This window comes from Vipera ursinii (assembly GCF_947247035.1).
Source record: "Vipera ursinii genome assembly, chromosome: Z".
Taxonomy (NCBI): Eukaryota; Metazoa; Chordata; class Lepidosauria; order Squamata; family Viperidae; genus Vipera; species Vipera ursinii.
The window spans coordinates 77,909,547-77,926,625 of record NC_139517.1 but is presented as its reverse complement, the minus strand read 5'-3'; the positions used below and the strand labels follow the sequence as shown (position 1 = coordinate 77,926,625).

At 40.8% G+C, this 17,079-nt stretch overlaps 1 protein-coding gene across 5 annotated transcripts in view; it reads right to left on the bottom strand.

The window, feature by feature from the left end:
- Positions 1 to 3,046: 3,046 nt before the first annotated feature.
- PIK3R4 (phosphoinositide-3-kinase regulatory subunit 4) overlaps positions 3,047 to 17,079 on the bottom strand; it is a 38,692-nt gene continuing 24,659 nt past the window's right edge. For 4 of the 5 annotated variants that reach the window (XM_083379384.1, XM_083379387.1, XM_083379385.1 and 1 more), the window contains 8 exons: positions 15,511 to 15,676; positions 13,527 to 13,691; positions 8,553 to 8,764; positions 7,633 to 7,764; positions 7,125 to 7,225; positions 6,305 to 6,393; positions 3,992 to 4,100; positions 3,047 to 3,672 (listed from right to left, as the gene is read on the bottom strand). In XM_083379384.1, coding sequence (XP_083235510.1) covers positions 3,502 to 3,672; positions 3,992 to 4,100; positions 6,305 to 6,393; positions 7,125 to 7,225; positions 7,633 to 7,764; positions 8,553 to 8,764; positions 13,527 to 13,691; positions 15,511 to 15,676 — 1,145 coding nt within the window. In that variant the 3' untranslated portion in view covers positions 3,047 to 3,501. The remainder of the gene's footprint in view (positions 3,673 to 3,991; positions 4,101 to 6,304; positions 6,394 to 7,124; positions 7,226 to 7,632; positions 7,765 to 8,552; positions 8,765 to 13,526; positions 13,692 to 15,510; positions 15,677 to 17,079) is intronic. The other variant, XR_014494369.1, reaches the window with a different exon arrangement.

Below are 17,079 nucleotides of genomic sequence, written 5' to 3'. Positions count from 1 at the left end.
ATGTGGTATATAGGGGAATTGGGAGGGATGAAATGGATAGACGTCTAGAATGCCACTGGTGGATGACAAGGGACAAATCTCAATTGAATATGGGTAATAGCTGCTACTAAAGCCTAAAAAAAGGTAAAGGTAAAGGTTCCCCCGCACATGTGTGCTAGTTGTTTCCAACTCTAGGGGCCGGTGCTCATCTCCGTTTCAAAGCCGAAGAGTCAGCACTTGACCGAGGACGTCTCCGTGGTCATGTGGCCGGCATGACTAGACTCCAAAGGCACACGGAACGCTGTTACCTTCCCACCATAGTGGTCCCTATTTTTCTACTTGCATTTTTATGTGCTTTCGAACTGCTAGGTTGGCAGAAGCTGGGACGAGTAACAGACACTCACTCTGTTACGCGGCACTCGGGATTCGACCTGCCAAACTGCTGACCATCTGATCAACAAGCTCAGCATCCTAACCCACTGAGCCTGGTGGCAAAGCCTAAGTAATGCAGATAATAGGCCAGCAATCCCCTTTAAGGTGATCTGTCTCTCCTGGGAAAGGAGAAGACAGAGGTCTGAAGAGGAGTGCTACGGAATTTGCTGATTTTCTAGAAGGCAGAATTGTTTGGATTTGTTCTCAGTTAGATGCTGGCATGGTTGCTGGCCCAGTGGAGGCATCTGGGCAGATTCATCCTCTTCTTAAGAAGCGATTGCTTCTTAAGCACCCTATTAGATCATTTTTGCCCTGTGTCCTATCTTCTCTTTTGGGGGGGGAATTGTTGAGAAAGTGGCTGTGCACTAGCTCCAGAGGTCTCTGGATGAAATCTAGACCCTTTCTAGTCAGGTTCAAGCCTGGTTCTGGGATAGAAACAGGATTGGTCACACTTTTAGATGATCTCTGGTGGTCAATGCATTTTGACCAGGATAGTAGTAGTGTGTCCATCCTCACTCTGTTTGACTTCTCACTGGCTTTTGATACCATCAACCATGGTATCCTTCTGGAGAAGCTTCAGGGGTTGGGAGTGGGGGAGTTCTGTGTTGCCCTGGTTCACTTCCTTCCTCTGCAATTACTTTCAGTATTGATAGGAAGCAAGAAGTCCAAACCCTTGTCCCCTGCTATGTGAGTCCTGCAGGGCTTGGTACTTTCTCTGCTTCTGTTTAACATCTATATGAAGCCCCTAGTTGATATCATCTGCCACCATGGGCTGAGATATCATCAATATGCTGAAGACACTCAGCTATGCTTTGTCTCAGGGTGAGTTTGGGGGTCTCTGGGTTTACGACTCCAGCTCAAGGAGCATGTGGCAGTCTTGATCAGGAAGGCCTTCATGCAAATGTGGGTTGTGCACCAGTTATGCCCTTTCCTGGATCAATCTCTGCTCACAGTCACTCCTGCCCTAGTCACTTTCTGCCTTGACTATTGCAAGGCACACTACATGGGACTGCTCCTGAAAAGTATCAGGAAGCTTCAAAATGCATTGACCACATGTTTTTATGCTGGTATAGATCAGATATGTCAAACACAAGGCCCGGGGGGCAGATCCGGCCCGCAAAGTGGTTTCATGTGGCCCGCGAAACCATCCTAGAAACAGTGAGGGAACGGCCTCCACTGCCTTGGTCCTGGCCCAGAGACCCTCCTTCTGCCAGAGACCCTCAGATCTGTCCCACTCCTGCCCAGGCCCCCATAGGCACCCTTGATGCCAACGATGTAGAGCTAGCCATGCCCGCCCAGTAGGCCATACACACCTTAGCCACTCCCACCCAGTAGGCCACGCCCACCCAGGCCACACCCACCCAGCCCCCTGAGGGCAACCGCAATGCTGATGCAGCCCTCAGTGAAATTGAGTTTGACACCCCTGGTCTAGATGTACATGTGACATTTATCTTGTGGGAGCTGCATAGGCCATCAATATGCTCCCAGCTCCAATTCAAGATGCTGGTTACCTTTAAAGCCCTACATGGCATGGGACCAGGTTATTTGAAGGATTGCCTTTTCCCAGTCACATCTACCCAACCCACCAGAGTAGGGAGGTGGAAAATCTTGTGTGTCCCCTATCCTAAAAAGTACATCTAATGGGATCAAAAAGAAGGGCCTTCTCCATGGTTGCTCCCTCCCAGAAATTTCATCCCTGCAGATAAGACTGGCCCCCAATTTGACACTCTTTCACAAGGTCCTGAACACCTGGTTTTGCAATGCGCTTGGGGAACAGAGTGAGCTGGAGTCCATCAGGTGGCTTATTTGATTGACTGTTGATGCTGGGGGGAGGGGATGTTATTGCTTTTTATTGTTTTTCATATTTTATCTGTAAGGTATCCAGGGTCACTGAGAGGGAGTTGGGAGGCCATATAATTTTTATTAAATAAATAAACTTCTACTGATATAATATAAAGGTTAATGCCTAAGGAACCAAATAGAACCTTTAGGTATCCAATATCCTATACAAAATAATGAATAAGAAACTAGTCACACAAGTTTTAATCTATTATGAAAACAATTGTAAGCCATGGGCAACACTGCCAGCCAAGTACAACTTTTAGGTTACACATCTTGGGATAGCAAGAACATCACATTTTGGGCCTCTTCTCCCTTAAAATTTTGAAACATTGTAAAACTGTTCCAATTCTGTATGTGGAGAATACCATGACTGATATTAATGAAAGTTCTTCAAAAACTGAAAACTAACAAGTTTACTCTCTCACATACCCCCACCACATACATTTGAGATATTTAGCAGTGAAAGGCATCCAAAGCACAAAGCCATTTCCCTCCTCAAATAATATAGAAACTTGATTGAAATAGGTCCAAATAAGCTTCTCATTCTTAAGGAATTCATTTTCTTTATTTCGTTTTCATATATTTGGAAATCAGAAAGAATTCAGCTTGACAGCAATATTGAAGAAATAAATTGCAAATGTTCTATGCCATTGTAATATTTATATAAAAGAAATAAGGTGCAGTGTGCAAAAAAACCCAACCCTGAATAGAGACTAGAACTGAGATTTTCATTCAGATTCTCATACTTGGATATAGAACACTATTCATATTAAACTTTAACTCTGACACAGAAAAGTGACCCAAACTCTTTATTTTTCAACATTACGCATACAGAGTTTGAATATACAGAAACAAAAGTGCAATAATTTTGTATTATCACTCTCTCACTTGGCCTGTAAAAAAAGTCAGCTTACATAAATATTGTTGATGCAGCTTAATACATTTTTTCATGTTTATAAACAATTTCTAAAGTCTTTCAAAGAATAGCCTTGTTAAGATGTTAAATACAATTTCTTCAATTTCTTTTGCTTGGCAGTTTGAAAAAAATGCTACATAAATCATTCCACGTAAATATAATGGCAGGTTCCAAGAGGGCCAATAATATTAGTGATCATGTTGACAAGAGAGCCACTGCTTACTTTCATGAGCACCATTGTCCCTTGGGCTATAGAAACAATTCTTCAAAGAAAATTAATCCTATGCTAACTCTTTATTACAATTATTTACATATATAAATCAGTGTAAACTTTACTTCCATACTTTGACAATACCATCTCGTGATGCAGTAACTATAAATCCTTGAGTTGTCTGGAAAGTGGCAACATCTGTGATGATGTCATGGTGCCCAATTGGTAAAGATTCAGGACCCCTTCGAGGGGTTTCATCTGTAGGTCCCATCTTGTGCTTGTTTTGAATTTCCTGATGAAGAGAAAGCCATGAAATACAGTGCCAAGCTATAAAAACTGTTGTTTTTAGCATAAGATTTTCTATATTAAATCAGTTTGTTGATTATTTTAAAACTAGGAAATTTGTTACATATTCTGTACCACTAAATGTGTTTATTTGTTACAGATTTGGTGCCTTGATGCTCTCTGAGCTTGGCTGTTTTTTTGCTGATAAAAACAGCCAAAGTTTGTAATGAAATGTCTGCAAGAAACGTTCTATGCTAGAGAAATTAAATGAATTTTACAAATAAGTAGAAATTTGATGAGTTGGATAGAAGCCATAACTAATGTACCTGAACTACTTCTGTGCCTTCAATTATCTTTCTATAGTATGATACTGATGGAGAGCTAGAACTTCCAGCAACAATATAGGATCTCTCAGGGTAAGCTAAATCCCAGAATCTGCAAGAAATAAATAAACAAAACAAAAACAAAAAACACCTCAAAAGCAGTAATTTAAATAAGCTGTTAAGTTCTAGTAATCAAATCCCATTACCGTATTTTTCGGCATATAAGACGACTTTTTAACCCATGAAAATTATCTCAAAAGTTGGGGGGTCATCTTATACGCCCAGTCGTCTTATACGCCGGAAAATCAGCGAGCCCGGGAAGGCACGCCCTCCCCTCCCACTGTGGAGGAAGCAGGGCAGGCTGGCGTCTGGCGGGAGCTGGCAGGGCAGTCCTGCGCACGCGCACGCTCCCCGGCTGTTAAGGAGCACTCCTTAGCACCTGGGGACTGCACGCGTGTGCAGGACTGCCCTGCCGGCTCCCGCCCGACGCTCTTCCCTCTTGAGGCAGCATCCCCGAGGACTCCTTAGGAGCCGGGGAACGATGCTGCCTCAAGAGGGAAGAGGAACTGCCCTGCTGGCTCCCGCCCGACACTCTTCCCTCTTGAGGCAGCATCCCCGAGGACTCCTTAGGAGCCGGGGAGCGATGCTGCCTCAAGAGGGAAGAGCGTCGGGTGGGAGCCGGCAGGGCAGTCCTGCACACGCGCATGTGCAGGACTGCCCTGCCGGCTCCCGCCCGACGCTCTTCCCTTTTGAGGCAGCATCCCCAAGGACTCCTTAGGAGCCGGGGAGCAATGCTGCCTCAAGAGGGAAGAGCGTCAGGCGGGAGCCGGCAGGGCAGTCCTGCACACGCACGCACTCTCCGGCTGCTAAGGAGTGCTCCTTAACAGCCAGGGAGGGCGCACGTGCGCAGGACTGCCCTGCCGGCTCCCGCCAGACGCCAGCCTGCCCTGCTTCCTCCACAGTGAGAGGGGAGGGCGTGCCTTCCCGGGCTCGCTGATTTTCCGGCGTATAAGACGAAAAATCTTGAAAATCATCTCAAAAGTTGGGGGGTCGTCTTATACACCCAGTCGTCTTATACGCCAGAAAATACAGTATTTTAAAAAATGTAAATTGTGAATATTTAATCATGCATATATTTCCAAGACCACCAGTTTGATCCTAGCCATGTTTACTGAAAAGCAAAGTATATGTTCAAAAACCACATAACCAAATAAGGTTGATTCTTCATGATCAATAATTACATCAAGTTTAATAATTATTTCTATCCCTGTCTGAGTCTGTTATTATTACTCAGATTTACTCACTTTCTTTAATTACCAAAAAATATGTAAATCCATGTTTCAAAATACACATATTGCTTTCTGTTTATTATCCAAATAGGACTTTAAAAAAATTAAACTGATTTTTAAAAATACTGGAAAGAATTAGGGCTATCACTAGATAAAAACTGGTTAATTAGTGAAGTTATAGCCAACTGATACAAACATGGTTTCTCATGAAAATATTCTTTTAAGCAGGTAGAGAAATAGCGCATCCATATCATCCCACAATAATAAATGCTCAGTTTTCTGGATATACGAAAGCTAAGTAGAGCTTATAGGTATAACATGCCATAACATGAAAAAGGAAAGGAAAAGAAAGCTGGAAATGCTTTCAGCCTAGCTACAGAACAGCAATTTAACAAGTAAGGGTAATACACAGACAACCAACCTCAGTTGCTGTATATGCCAATAAGAAACTACCAGAGGAAAATGTAGTGGGAAATGTAGGAAGAATATTTGTCATTAAAGAATAGTTACAAAATAATCGTATATGTCTTGTCAGTGCCTTTGAGAAGCACACAGTCAATGAAAATTGATAGGATTGTTCATTTAATTCTAATTTTAATTTATGCTTGCACCACTTTTCAGCAATGCCAGACTGAATAAGATAATGGACTGTATACGTATTCTTTAATTTGCCAGGCTACCGTAATTGTCAATAGGTAGTCCATGGAATCTCTCTTTAAACTAGAATTCCCAAAAGTAGTTAAACTGAATCCATTTAATGTTGAAGAACATCTGCTAAATGCCTGTTGTCAGGTATTGTGTTACATATTAACAGTAGATAAAAAAAATTCACTCCACATGTCACAAAGTTTCTGAGATGCAGAATGGATAAAAATGTTGCTTCATTATTGGACAAAATTTCTCAATACTTTGTAAGATAGATTTTACATTTCCCCTGCAATTTATGCAAAGAATACATCCTGCTAGCTGCTGGGATACAAATATTTGTATTTAAAGTGCATTTGTCTTATTTTTAATGAATATTTACCTTATCTTCATGTCTGAACCTGCAGTCAATAATATAGGATTTCCATCAGCTGGACTACAGTATATTCCATGAACACTATGGGATGAAGGCTAATATATAGAAACATATATTAAACATATAGGCCTTGGGGATAAAATATTTATAGAAAGGTTTTAAAAAAAATTTTTAAATAGTATTGCATGATTAACACATTACACTTGAATACACCCATTTGCAGCATGGACTGTATTAGTTAAAATCATATTGTAGATTTGATTATTTAACATTTTTAAAAATGCACGACCAGCACTGAAAAAGATCATCTTGTATAAAAGGAAGACACTTTATGATACTTTTTCTCCCAAGCTATTTGGTTTTTATAGGTAAACATTAGCATTTTGAATTATACCACAAAACTCACAGGAACCCAACGAAAGAAATGGTGAATGTGTTTTCTATGTTTCTCCACTGTTAAAAGCATTAGTATTGATCTGATTTATCTCTTTTAAAATCAGTAATCTACACTTTGAAATGTTTGGTGGAGCAGTGGGCTAATGCCTCCTTAAGTAACACCAGCTGCCTGCAATTAGTGCAGGTTCGCATCCCACCAGGCTCAAGGTTGACTCAGCCTTCCATCCTTCCGAGGTAGGTAAAATGAGGACCCAGATTGTTGGGGGCAATTAAGCTGACTTTGTAATAATGCCGCTTGGGGGGGTATGAAAGCCCTAATAAGCAGGCATATACATAGAATGAAGGCTACTGCTAAGCTTGTAAGCCGCCCTGAGTCTTCGGAGAAGAGCGGGATATAAATGGAATTTAAAAAAAAATTCAGAAGGCAAACCTGTGATTCTGAAAGAGGAGGAGCACTGCTAGCCCACAATGTGAAGCGTCGATCACCTGTTTCCATATCCCACATGGAGACTTCATTATTGCCTTGAACAGCTATATAAAATAACAAACAGCAGTTATAACTTGATAGCATGGCCTGATTGAATACTGACATTTTTGGTTTCTTCCTACATTCCACTGTTGCCACCTGTTCTGTTGCCTTTCTATTCTACTGTTGCCACCTATAGACCTTTAGTGAGCCTCTATACCTCCTATTAATCCTCATTTCTTATTATGATCCCAGATTCAAGGAGAGGTTTTTTGCCATTTACCTGAATTACAGCCAGTCTCATCTCAAACAAATGCTCTCTGAATAAACCCGTGAACTATCATCCTCAGCAATTTGTCCATGTTGTAATGTAATGTAATGTAATGTAATGTGCTATGCTATGCTATTCCAGGTACCTAAAGTAATCTTAAATTTTGCAAGCATTTGGATGTTTAAAGAAGATTAACTATACCTGCAATCACCCATGACTGGGAAAGGGGATGCATAAGTAGCCGTCTGATCCGTGCTCTAGAAGGATGGGAATGGCTGGAAATTGGTAACTGGAATCTCATATCCCAACATGCCATGGTCCCACTGCTTGTACCTTGCAAAGAAAAATGTGTAATATAATGCATTTTAAGCAATGTCTTCCAAGCTCTAGCACTGATGTCCATATGATATTTAAAGACACATTTTCTTTTTATTATTATTTTTAATTATTATTCCATTTATATCCCGCCCTTCTCCGAAGACTCAGGGCGGCTTACAAGCTTAGCTGTTTATATCATTTGCAAAGAAAATTAAACTAGAGGTACTCCTTGATTTACAATGACAATTGGGAAAGAAATTTCAGCCATTAATCATGGCTATTATAAGTTGAGGCACTCATGTGAACAGACCTGATTTGATGCCCATTTTATGGCAGTTATTAAACAAATTATGTGATCCTAAGTCCACATCAGTGTTTTTCTTTGCTGGAGAAAAGCAAAAAAAAAAAACCCACTGGAAAATGACAAAAATCACAGTCAACGATTATAACCTAGTTATAAGCTGGCTGCCAAGCACCCGAAATGCAATCATGTGACAGCAGGGGGTGGTGCAGTGGCATTTTATGATAGCTGGAATACTTTACAGGATGTAAATCAGTTTTCTAAGGCTGTTGTAAGTCTGGAAGCTGTTAAATAACCACTTGTGAGATGAGGACTATATATTTAACTTGCTCTTGTAACATTATTTCTTGCACAAGGAATAGTGGGAGTTGAACCCAGATTGATTCAATTACCCAAGAACCATTATATATGGATTATCATCTGCACTCAGTACATGTGGTAAAGGACAATTTTATTTACACATTAATAAATAATATAATGATTAAAAGGAAACAACACTTACCAATGCAGAGCCAGCATTGATGTATATCAACAGCAAACGAGGTTATAAGCCCCAAGCGTAAATCATGTTTTAATGTCCAGGCATTATTACACGACCTCAGATCCCATCCCACTAATGAACCATTCACAGTGGCATATGCCAGCACAGACTGGGCTCCTGAATTGAAATGATGCATGTCTACCACACAGCCATCATCTTTTTGATCTAAAAACCTAGATAAAATAAAAAGAACTTGCCATTATTCACTGAAATGTATCATGGCTTACACCCTTGAAAAATATTTCCTGACTTCTGGTTCGTGATTGCAGCCCTGGTAGATGCACGGAGGCGAGCCTCATCTTCAGTGTCCAGTTTTATCCCACTGGGGGACCTTGGAAAGGGTCAAAAGTTGCCCTGTAGGGGCAACATGCAAAAAGAGGACCCCGCTTGATCGCGGAAGGGCAGCAGCCCTTTCGCTTGATCCAGGGCATCTCTTCAAACCGACGGAGAAAAGACCAGCCATAGTAATATGGCTCGTCACTAAGCTGCTGACAGCTGAAGTCAAATGTACTACCAAGCACTTGAAAGCAGAGCGGATGAAACTGGGTGAGATCTTATCTTCTCTTTACCCTAAGTACCTTCTTCCTGTGAAAGCTCTTTGAAGTATCTTTCTCCTGTGAGGAGAGAGGGAAGGGAATTTCTATCCCACCCTCTAAGAATGGCGGCATCTGACTAACCAGAGGAATCAAAGATTTAAAAGAACAATTTTAATCTAATTGGATTCATGTATCTGAGATTTGGGGACCAAAAATTTTCCTAGCCTTACTGGAGGCTTTTCTTTCTATCTGCAAAAAAGAAATAAAACTGGAAAAAACAATTAGAAAAATTCAGGACTTTTTTTTTCTTTTTTAAAAAAAGAAGAAAATCTTAAATGGTATCAGTGACATCTTGTGGTGAAGCTTGGCATGGCAATTTGTTATTACCTAAAAAGAGACTTCCCCTTCACGGATTACTGCCTTGTTGTGGCGAAGGGGCTTGCGTAATTCAGTGAAGCTATTAGCTATGCCGTGCAGGGCCACCCAAGACGGACAGGTCATAGCAGAGAGTTCTGACAAAATGTGATCCACTGAAGGAGGAAATGGCAACCTCCTCCAGTATCTTTGCCACGAAAACCCCATGGACAGTACCAAAAGGAAAAAAAGATATGACGCTGGAAGATGAGCCCCTCAGGTTGGAAGACATCCAATATGCTACAGGGGAAGAGCAGAGGGCTAGTACTAGTAGCATCAGAAAGAATGAAGTGACTGGGCCAAAGCCAAAAGGACGCTCAGCTGTGGGTGTGTCTGGTGGTGAAAGGAAAGTCTGATGATGTAAAGATTTTTTCTCCATAGGAACCTGGAATGTAAGATCCATGAATCAAGGAAAGCTGGACGTGGTCAAACAAGAGATGACAAGACTGAACATCGACATCTTAGGAATCAGCGAACTAAAATGGACAGGAATGGGTGAATTTAATTCAGATGACCATCAGGTATACTACTGCAGGCAAGAATCCCTCAGAAGAAATGGAGTAGCCTTCCTAGTCAATAAAAGAGTAGGAAAAGCAATACTGGGATACAATCCCCAAAATGATAGAATGATCTCAGTTTGAATCCAAGGCAAACCATTCAATATCACAGTCTATGCCCTAGCCACTGGTGCTGAAGAGGATGAAATTGACCAGTTCTATGAAGCCCTACAACACTTTATAGAACTAACACCAAAAAATGATGTCCTTATCATCATGGGGGATTGGAATGCTAAAGTAGGAAGCCAAAAGATAACCAGAATAACAGGCAAGTTTGGCCTTGGGAGTACAAAATGAAGCAGGGCACAGGCTGATAGAATTTTGTCAAGAGAATACGATGGTCATAGCAAACACTCTGTTCCAACAACCCAAGAGACGGCTCTACACATGGACATCACCAGACGGTCAACAAAGAAATCAGACTATGTGCTCTACAGCCAAATATGGAGAAGCTCTATACAGTCAGTAAAAACAAGACCAGGAGCTGACTGTGGCTCAGACCATGAGCTTCTCGTTGCAAAATTTAGGCTTAAACTGAAGAAAGTAGGAAAAAGCACTAGGCCACTCAGGTATGAACTAAATCATATCCCTGATGAATATACAGTAGAGGTGACTAATAGATTTAAGGAATTAGATCTGATAGACAGAGTGCCGCAAGAACTATGGATGGAGGTTCGCAACATTGTACAAGAAGTAGCAACTAAAACCATCCCAAAGAAAAAGAAATGCAAGAAAGCAAAATGGCTGTCTAAGGAAGCTTTGCAAATAGCTGAGGAGAGGAGAGAAGCAAAAGGCAAGGGAGAAAAAGAAAGATACACCCAACTGAATGCAGAATTCCAAAGAATAGCTAGAAGAGATAAGAATGCCTTCTTAAATGAACAGTGCAAAGAAATAGAAGAAAAAAATAGAATAGAATAGGGAGGACTAGAGATCTCTTCAAGAAAATTGGAGAGATGAAGGGAACGTTTCATGCAAAAATGGGCACGATAAAGGACCAAAATGGCAGGGACCTAACAGAGGCAGAAGAGATTAAGAAGAGGTGGCAAAATTACACAGAAGAACTATACAAGAACGAGCTTAACGTCCCAAATAACAACGATGGGGTGGTCACTGACCTTGAGTCAGACATCCTAGAATGTGAAGTGGGCCTTAGAAAAGCTGAGCAACAACAAAGCTAGTGGAGGTGACAGTATTCCAGCTGAGCTACTCAAAATCTTAAAAGACGATGCATAAAAGTGCTACGCTTAATTTGCCAGCAAATTTGGATAACTCAACTGAGGCCACAGGATTGGAAAAGATCAGTTTACATTCTAATTCCAAAGAAAGGCAGTGCCAAAGAATGTTCAAATTATCGCACCATTGCACTCATTTCACATGCTAGTAAAGTTAGGCTTAAAATCCTACAAGCTAGACTCCAGCAGTATGCGGATCGAGAACTAATTTAATTTTAATTTATTGAGATTTTTATACCGCCCTTCTCCCAAAGGGACTCAGGGCGGTTCACAGGGCATAAATATAAACACCAATACAAACATTAAAAAATAATTAAATTAATGCCCAAGTTAAAACCAGAATACTAAAACAAACCAATAAAAAACCCAAGTACCCCCATCAGGCCAGACCCGCTAGTTCAAATAAATGGGTCTTCAACCCGCGACGGAAGGATCGGAGGTCTGATGCCATCCGGAGCTCGACCGGCAGTTGATTCCATAACGCCGGAGCACCCACAGAGAAGGCCCTCCCCCTGGGGGCCACCAGTCGACATTCCTTGACAGGAGGCACCCTGAGGAGGCCCTCTCTGTGGGCGCGCACAGGGCGGAGGGGAGTCGACGCCGGCAGCAGGTGGTCCTCGAGGTATCGCGGACCCATGCCATGTAGGGACTTAAAGATCATAACCAAAACCTTGAACCTTACCCGGAAGACAACTGGCAACCAATGCAGCTCACGGAGCAAAGGTGTAACATGGGAGTACCGGGAAACTCCCAAGACAACTCTCGCGGCCGCATTCTGTACCAGTTGGAGCCTCCGAGTAGTCTTCAAGGGAAGTCCCATGTAGAGAGCGTTACAGTAGTCTAGGCGAGAGGTCACGAGCGCATGAGTGACCGTACACAAGGCCTCCCGATCCAGATAGGGCCGCAACTGGCGCACCAGGCGAACTACCAAAAATACAGGCAGGATTTCGAAGAGGCAGAGGAACTAGAGATCAAATTGCCAACATACGCTGGATCATGGAGAAAGCTAGGGAGTTTCAGAAAAACATCTACTTCTGCTTCATTGACTATGCTAAAGCATTTGACTGTTGGATCACAACAAACTGTGGCAAGTTCTTAAAGAGATGGGAGTACCAGACCATCTTATTTGTCTTTTGAGAAGCCTATATGCAGGTCAAGAAGCAACAGTGAGAACTGGACATGGAACCAATGATTGGTTCAAAATTGGGAAAGGAGTCCGGCAAGGCTGTATACTGTTGCCCTGCCTGTTTAACTTATATGCAGAGGACATCATGAGAAAGGCAGGACTAGATGAATCAAGATTGCTGGGAGAAATATCAACAACCTAAGATATGCAAATGAAACCACTCTAATGGCAGAAAGTGAAGAGGAACTAAAGAGCCTCTTTGGGGGGCCCATAACACTTGGGCCTGCTTTGCTTCCCCCACTAGGGCCCTGCATGCCTTTTCACCCCCATCAGGTCTCAGCAGGCCTCCCTGCACCAGGCAGAGGTGCGGGGATGCTGCAGAATCCCTGTGGCAGGTCATAAAGGCGAATAACTGAGGTGGCACTGCAGCAGACTTAACTTTGAAACAGGGTTGTGAGTTCTTTCAGGGAAGGGTCCATCATAAGTTCAAATGGCCACTCAGTAACTGGTCTTTAAGCAAGTATTAGTTTTGGAGTAGCAGACAGTTTGCAAGCTCAAATTCTGGATTTCTTATCTTTAGTAAATATTAGTTTAGCTCATACTAAAGTATTCTCCTAAGTCTTGGGAGAACGCAACCTTGATAAGTGGATGGACATAAGCAGCATGTTCTCTTAAAGCACAAAGCCACTAATTTTCTTACCAGGTGCAATAACATTAATAGGCACCGCCCACAGTTCTCTATGTTCAAAAAGAGTAAGACAACTAGAATCCTGAGGTATTGGAACAGATTGGCTCAATTCATAATGGAGGCAGAATTTAGTTTTAAAAATTATGAATGTTTAAATGAAGTAACTCCCCAAAATCCTATCAGTTTTTGCCAATCTGGACATCCTCCAGAAGATGTTAGCATCACAGGTCTTGCTGAAATATTCTGAAGAGTGAAAACCACACAGCAGTTGGGAAGGCTGGTCTACAACCCATTTTGTATCCTTAGTGCTAACTTTATATTTGCAAGGAATAACCACAGCAGATAATCAATAGGAAACAAGAAAATTTGCACATAAACATACCTGTTTTGTATTGGATGAATCTTAGGTGATTTGGGGAGTTTTGAAGCTTCAATCCCAAAAAGTTGGATGGACCCGTTATCTGAAGCTATAGCCAAATAGTGAGAACCCTGGCAAAAAGTAAGCGTTGTCACACGTCCCCCAATCCGAGAATATGTTAAAATTGATCTGTTATAAGTAATAGGGGAAAAAAACAAACCAAAATTACAATGAAATTCCTCATGTTCCATGCTCCACTGAGAAAGTAAGAACATGTTTAGCTACATACATTTCATTTATTGTGATGTCTGGCATAAAATTCTGGGAATATGCCCTTCTGTGAGGATTAGGAGGCTCTCTGTTAAGAGATCATTATTTCCCTCACAACGCTATTATTCCCAGAATTTCCAGGCAAAAGAAACAACAAATTGGAACATGTATCTAATTTATGTACACACAGTATTTCTATGATAGAGATAAGGGCAACCTTGCCTGAAAAATGAAGATTAATAGACTTTAATTTTTAATTGATTGAAGAGATAGGCACCCAAATTAAAAAGAGAATTGTTTATATTAAATCAGAGCAATAGATACATCATTATTATCCACAACTGAACTCTACTCCCTGCTCTAATGGTTGGTGCTGCTTTGAAAGAAAAGCTGACTTCAAAGCTTTGAAACTAAAGTTAGACAATTGCTGGGTACAGCTCTGGGGGAAAAATAGCATATTTTACATACCTTTGCAGCACTTCTCAAAAACAATGGGCTAGTTGTGACAGCTTAGAAAAGAGCATTATTCTCTCTCAGGAGGAAGAACTGTTTGGACAGGTTCTTTAATACTGAGCCTTTCAACTGTTTTCAATATTTTCTTAAAGTTGAATGATAATTGAAGTCAATTAGATTTCAATCAATTTACACGTACGCATGACTTAATCAAGAACTTTATCCTAGGCAATTAAATAGTGAGACTAAGAACAAAAAAATCAAAGAAAATGACACTAGCTCTATTCAGGTATTACAAAACCTAGAAAGCTCAATATGCAAGCAATAGTCAGAAGTCCTGCTCCCTATAATATTGTGCATGTGTCATTGTTTAAAGATAAGCATCTGCATGTACAGCTCAGATAGTTGCACTGAGGTCTCTATGAAATCATCTGTGAATTGATTGCACCAGTTTGAAATCTCATGAGAGCCAATGTGTATGCAACTGTAAGCATAAAGGCCTCCACAGTCCTATAGGCGTTCAAGATATAGAGGGAAAAGCCTTCCCTTAAATGATATAGACGTAGTTCTCGACTTAAGACTGTAACTGAGCATGGAATTATGATTGTAAGTTATGCTGGTTGTTAACTGAGTCTTGTGACTGACCTGCTTTTATGTCATTTTTTGTTAAGTAAATGAGGCAGTTGTTAAGTAAAATTATTGTTTGCAATGGACATTTTGCTAGAAACTGGAGGTAAATGTTGGTTTCTATCAAAAAAGTCATAAATTGTGATGATGTGAGCAATAGGATGTAAAGAGAATCAGAGCACTGAGATAGCTATTACTGTAATTGGAATGAACGGAGGCACTAATATCAGCATTTGTTATATCATTATCATCACTATTATTTCATACTTATTTATAATTATTGTATTTTTGCATTGTATTACTGTATTTCCTTGTTTGTAAGTCATTTAGAATTAAATTGAAGTGGCATAAAACCTTCATGAATAAACCAGTATTTGAATTTCTATCCCTATAATTATGTCATTATCTGCACTGCAGAAAACCGCAGTATCTCCAAATGACCCAATAAAGCAGGACTATGTACAGTATCATCATATTAAAAAAATTAAAATTTTAGTCCCACATATGAAAAAGACGTTTTCTCAGATATTGTAAGCATGCTTCTCCCAGCTGATCCCTAAACACATTTTCTATTCATTTTTCTATGCTTTTTAACTACACAAGCTAGGTGGTAGATTTCCCTAAAATTAAATCTGCATCTCTAAATATGATAAATTACCTAGTAGTAGTTGTTTTGCCTTCCATTTTATGACTGTCCCAGATTTTCACTGTTCCATCATTTGAGCATGTAGCAAAAATTGAATGTTCATCAGAGACTCTAATACGATTCACTGCAGACTTATGCTCATGCAGATGAGCAACCAGAAGCCCCTTGGGATGCCAACCTAAAGCCAGAGTAAAATGTATTTCATTTATTCAACAAAAGTATGAAAGATTCCATTTAACAAAAGCTTGCTTGCTTTTCCCCGATGTCATGCCGGCATTATAAAACACATATAACTAGGTAGGTGACGTAAAATGCAAATATTAGCAAGCACACATATAACTATGTATTACTTAACCCTGTCTCTCTGACACAGAAACTTATTAGGTAGAGACTCAATCACCAATGCATACAGTTGTTTTTTTTAATTCCATTTATATCCCGCCCTTCTCCGAAGACTCAGGGCGGCTTACAAAATTAGCAGTAGCCTTCATTCTATGTATATGCCTGCTTATTAGGGCTTTCACACACACCCCAAGCGGCATTATTACAAAGTCAGCTTACGGTAATTGCCCCCAACAATCTGGGTCCTCATTTTACCTACCTCGGAAGGATGGAAGGCTGAGTCAACCTTGAGCCTGGTGGGATGCGAACCTGCACTAATTGCAGGCAGCTGATGTTACTTAAGGAGGCATTAGCCCACTGCTCCACCAAGGCTTATAGTTCTTATAAGCAAATACTGAAATCATATAGTCAGTGGAATTATTGATAAGGTCGCAAGGCAAATCAATTTTCTTTCCTTCCCCTTCCCCTATTCCATTCCATTCCATTTAATCTAAACATGGCAATACATCAAATAACATGAAGAACAAAACAATTTTAAGTTCATAAAAATAACTGAATAAGGAGGGAGGCATTCTGTATCAAAATAGAATATTTCTATATTGCATGTGGAGCATCTGATTTAGAATTACACTTAAAATTCTCTGCAGCTCTAATTGGACCATGGAATGCAGCAGGACTTCCTTCAACTGGTGAACTACTTACTCAGAATTCCTTGTTTATGTCATACAGTTGTGGGTCTTTACAGTGATGGGAGAAAGTTGTGAACTCTTCAGAATATACATAACTCTACCCTACGGGTAGTCCTCATTTAGTAACTGCCCCAGAAGCAACTCTTCTCAGCTATGATGATGAAATATAATTTTGCAATCAATACCCACAAGTTGTCTTGTGCCTGACCCATTTTTTCCTCTCCCCTCCTCACAGAGTGAAGAGATTGCCTAAATAAGCTGTGTCTTCCTCAGCAGTTTTTATCCATAGTGCAGCACATCCTTAAAGAATGCTAACAACAGGTTAAAAGGTCAGGTCTATGGCTTTATTTAGTTGTTTAGAGTCCTCCAGGAAAGGTCACATTTGGTGTTTGTGATTTGGTGTTTGTGATTAACAAGATCCTAGTCAATTTCATACTAAAGGCTTTTGTTTGCCTCCTAAACCAGCTTACAAATCTTCTAGGCAAGCAGCTGGCTCAAGTGCACACTTTTCAATATGTATTCCCCCAGTGTGCCTGCTAGCTCACTTATT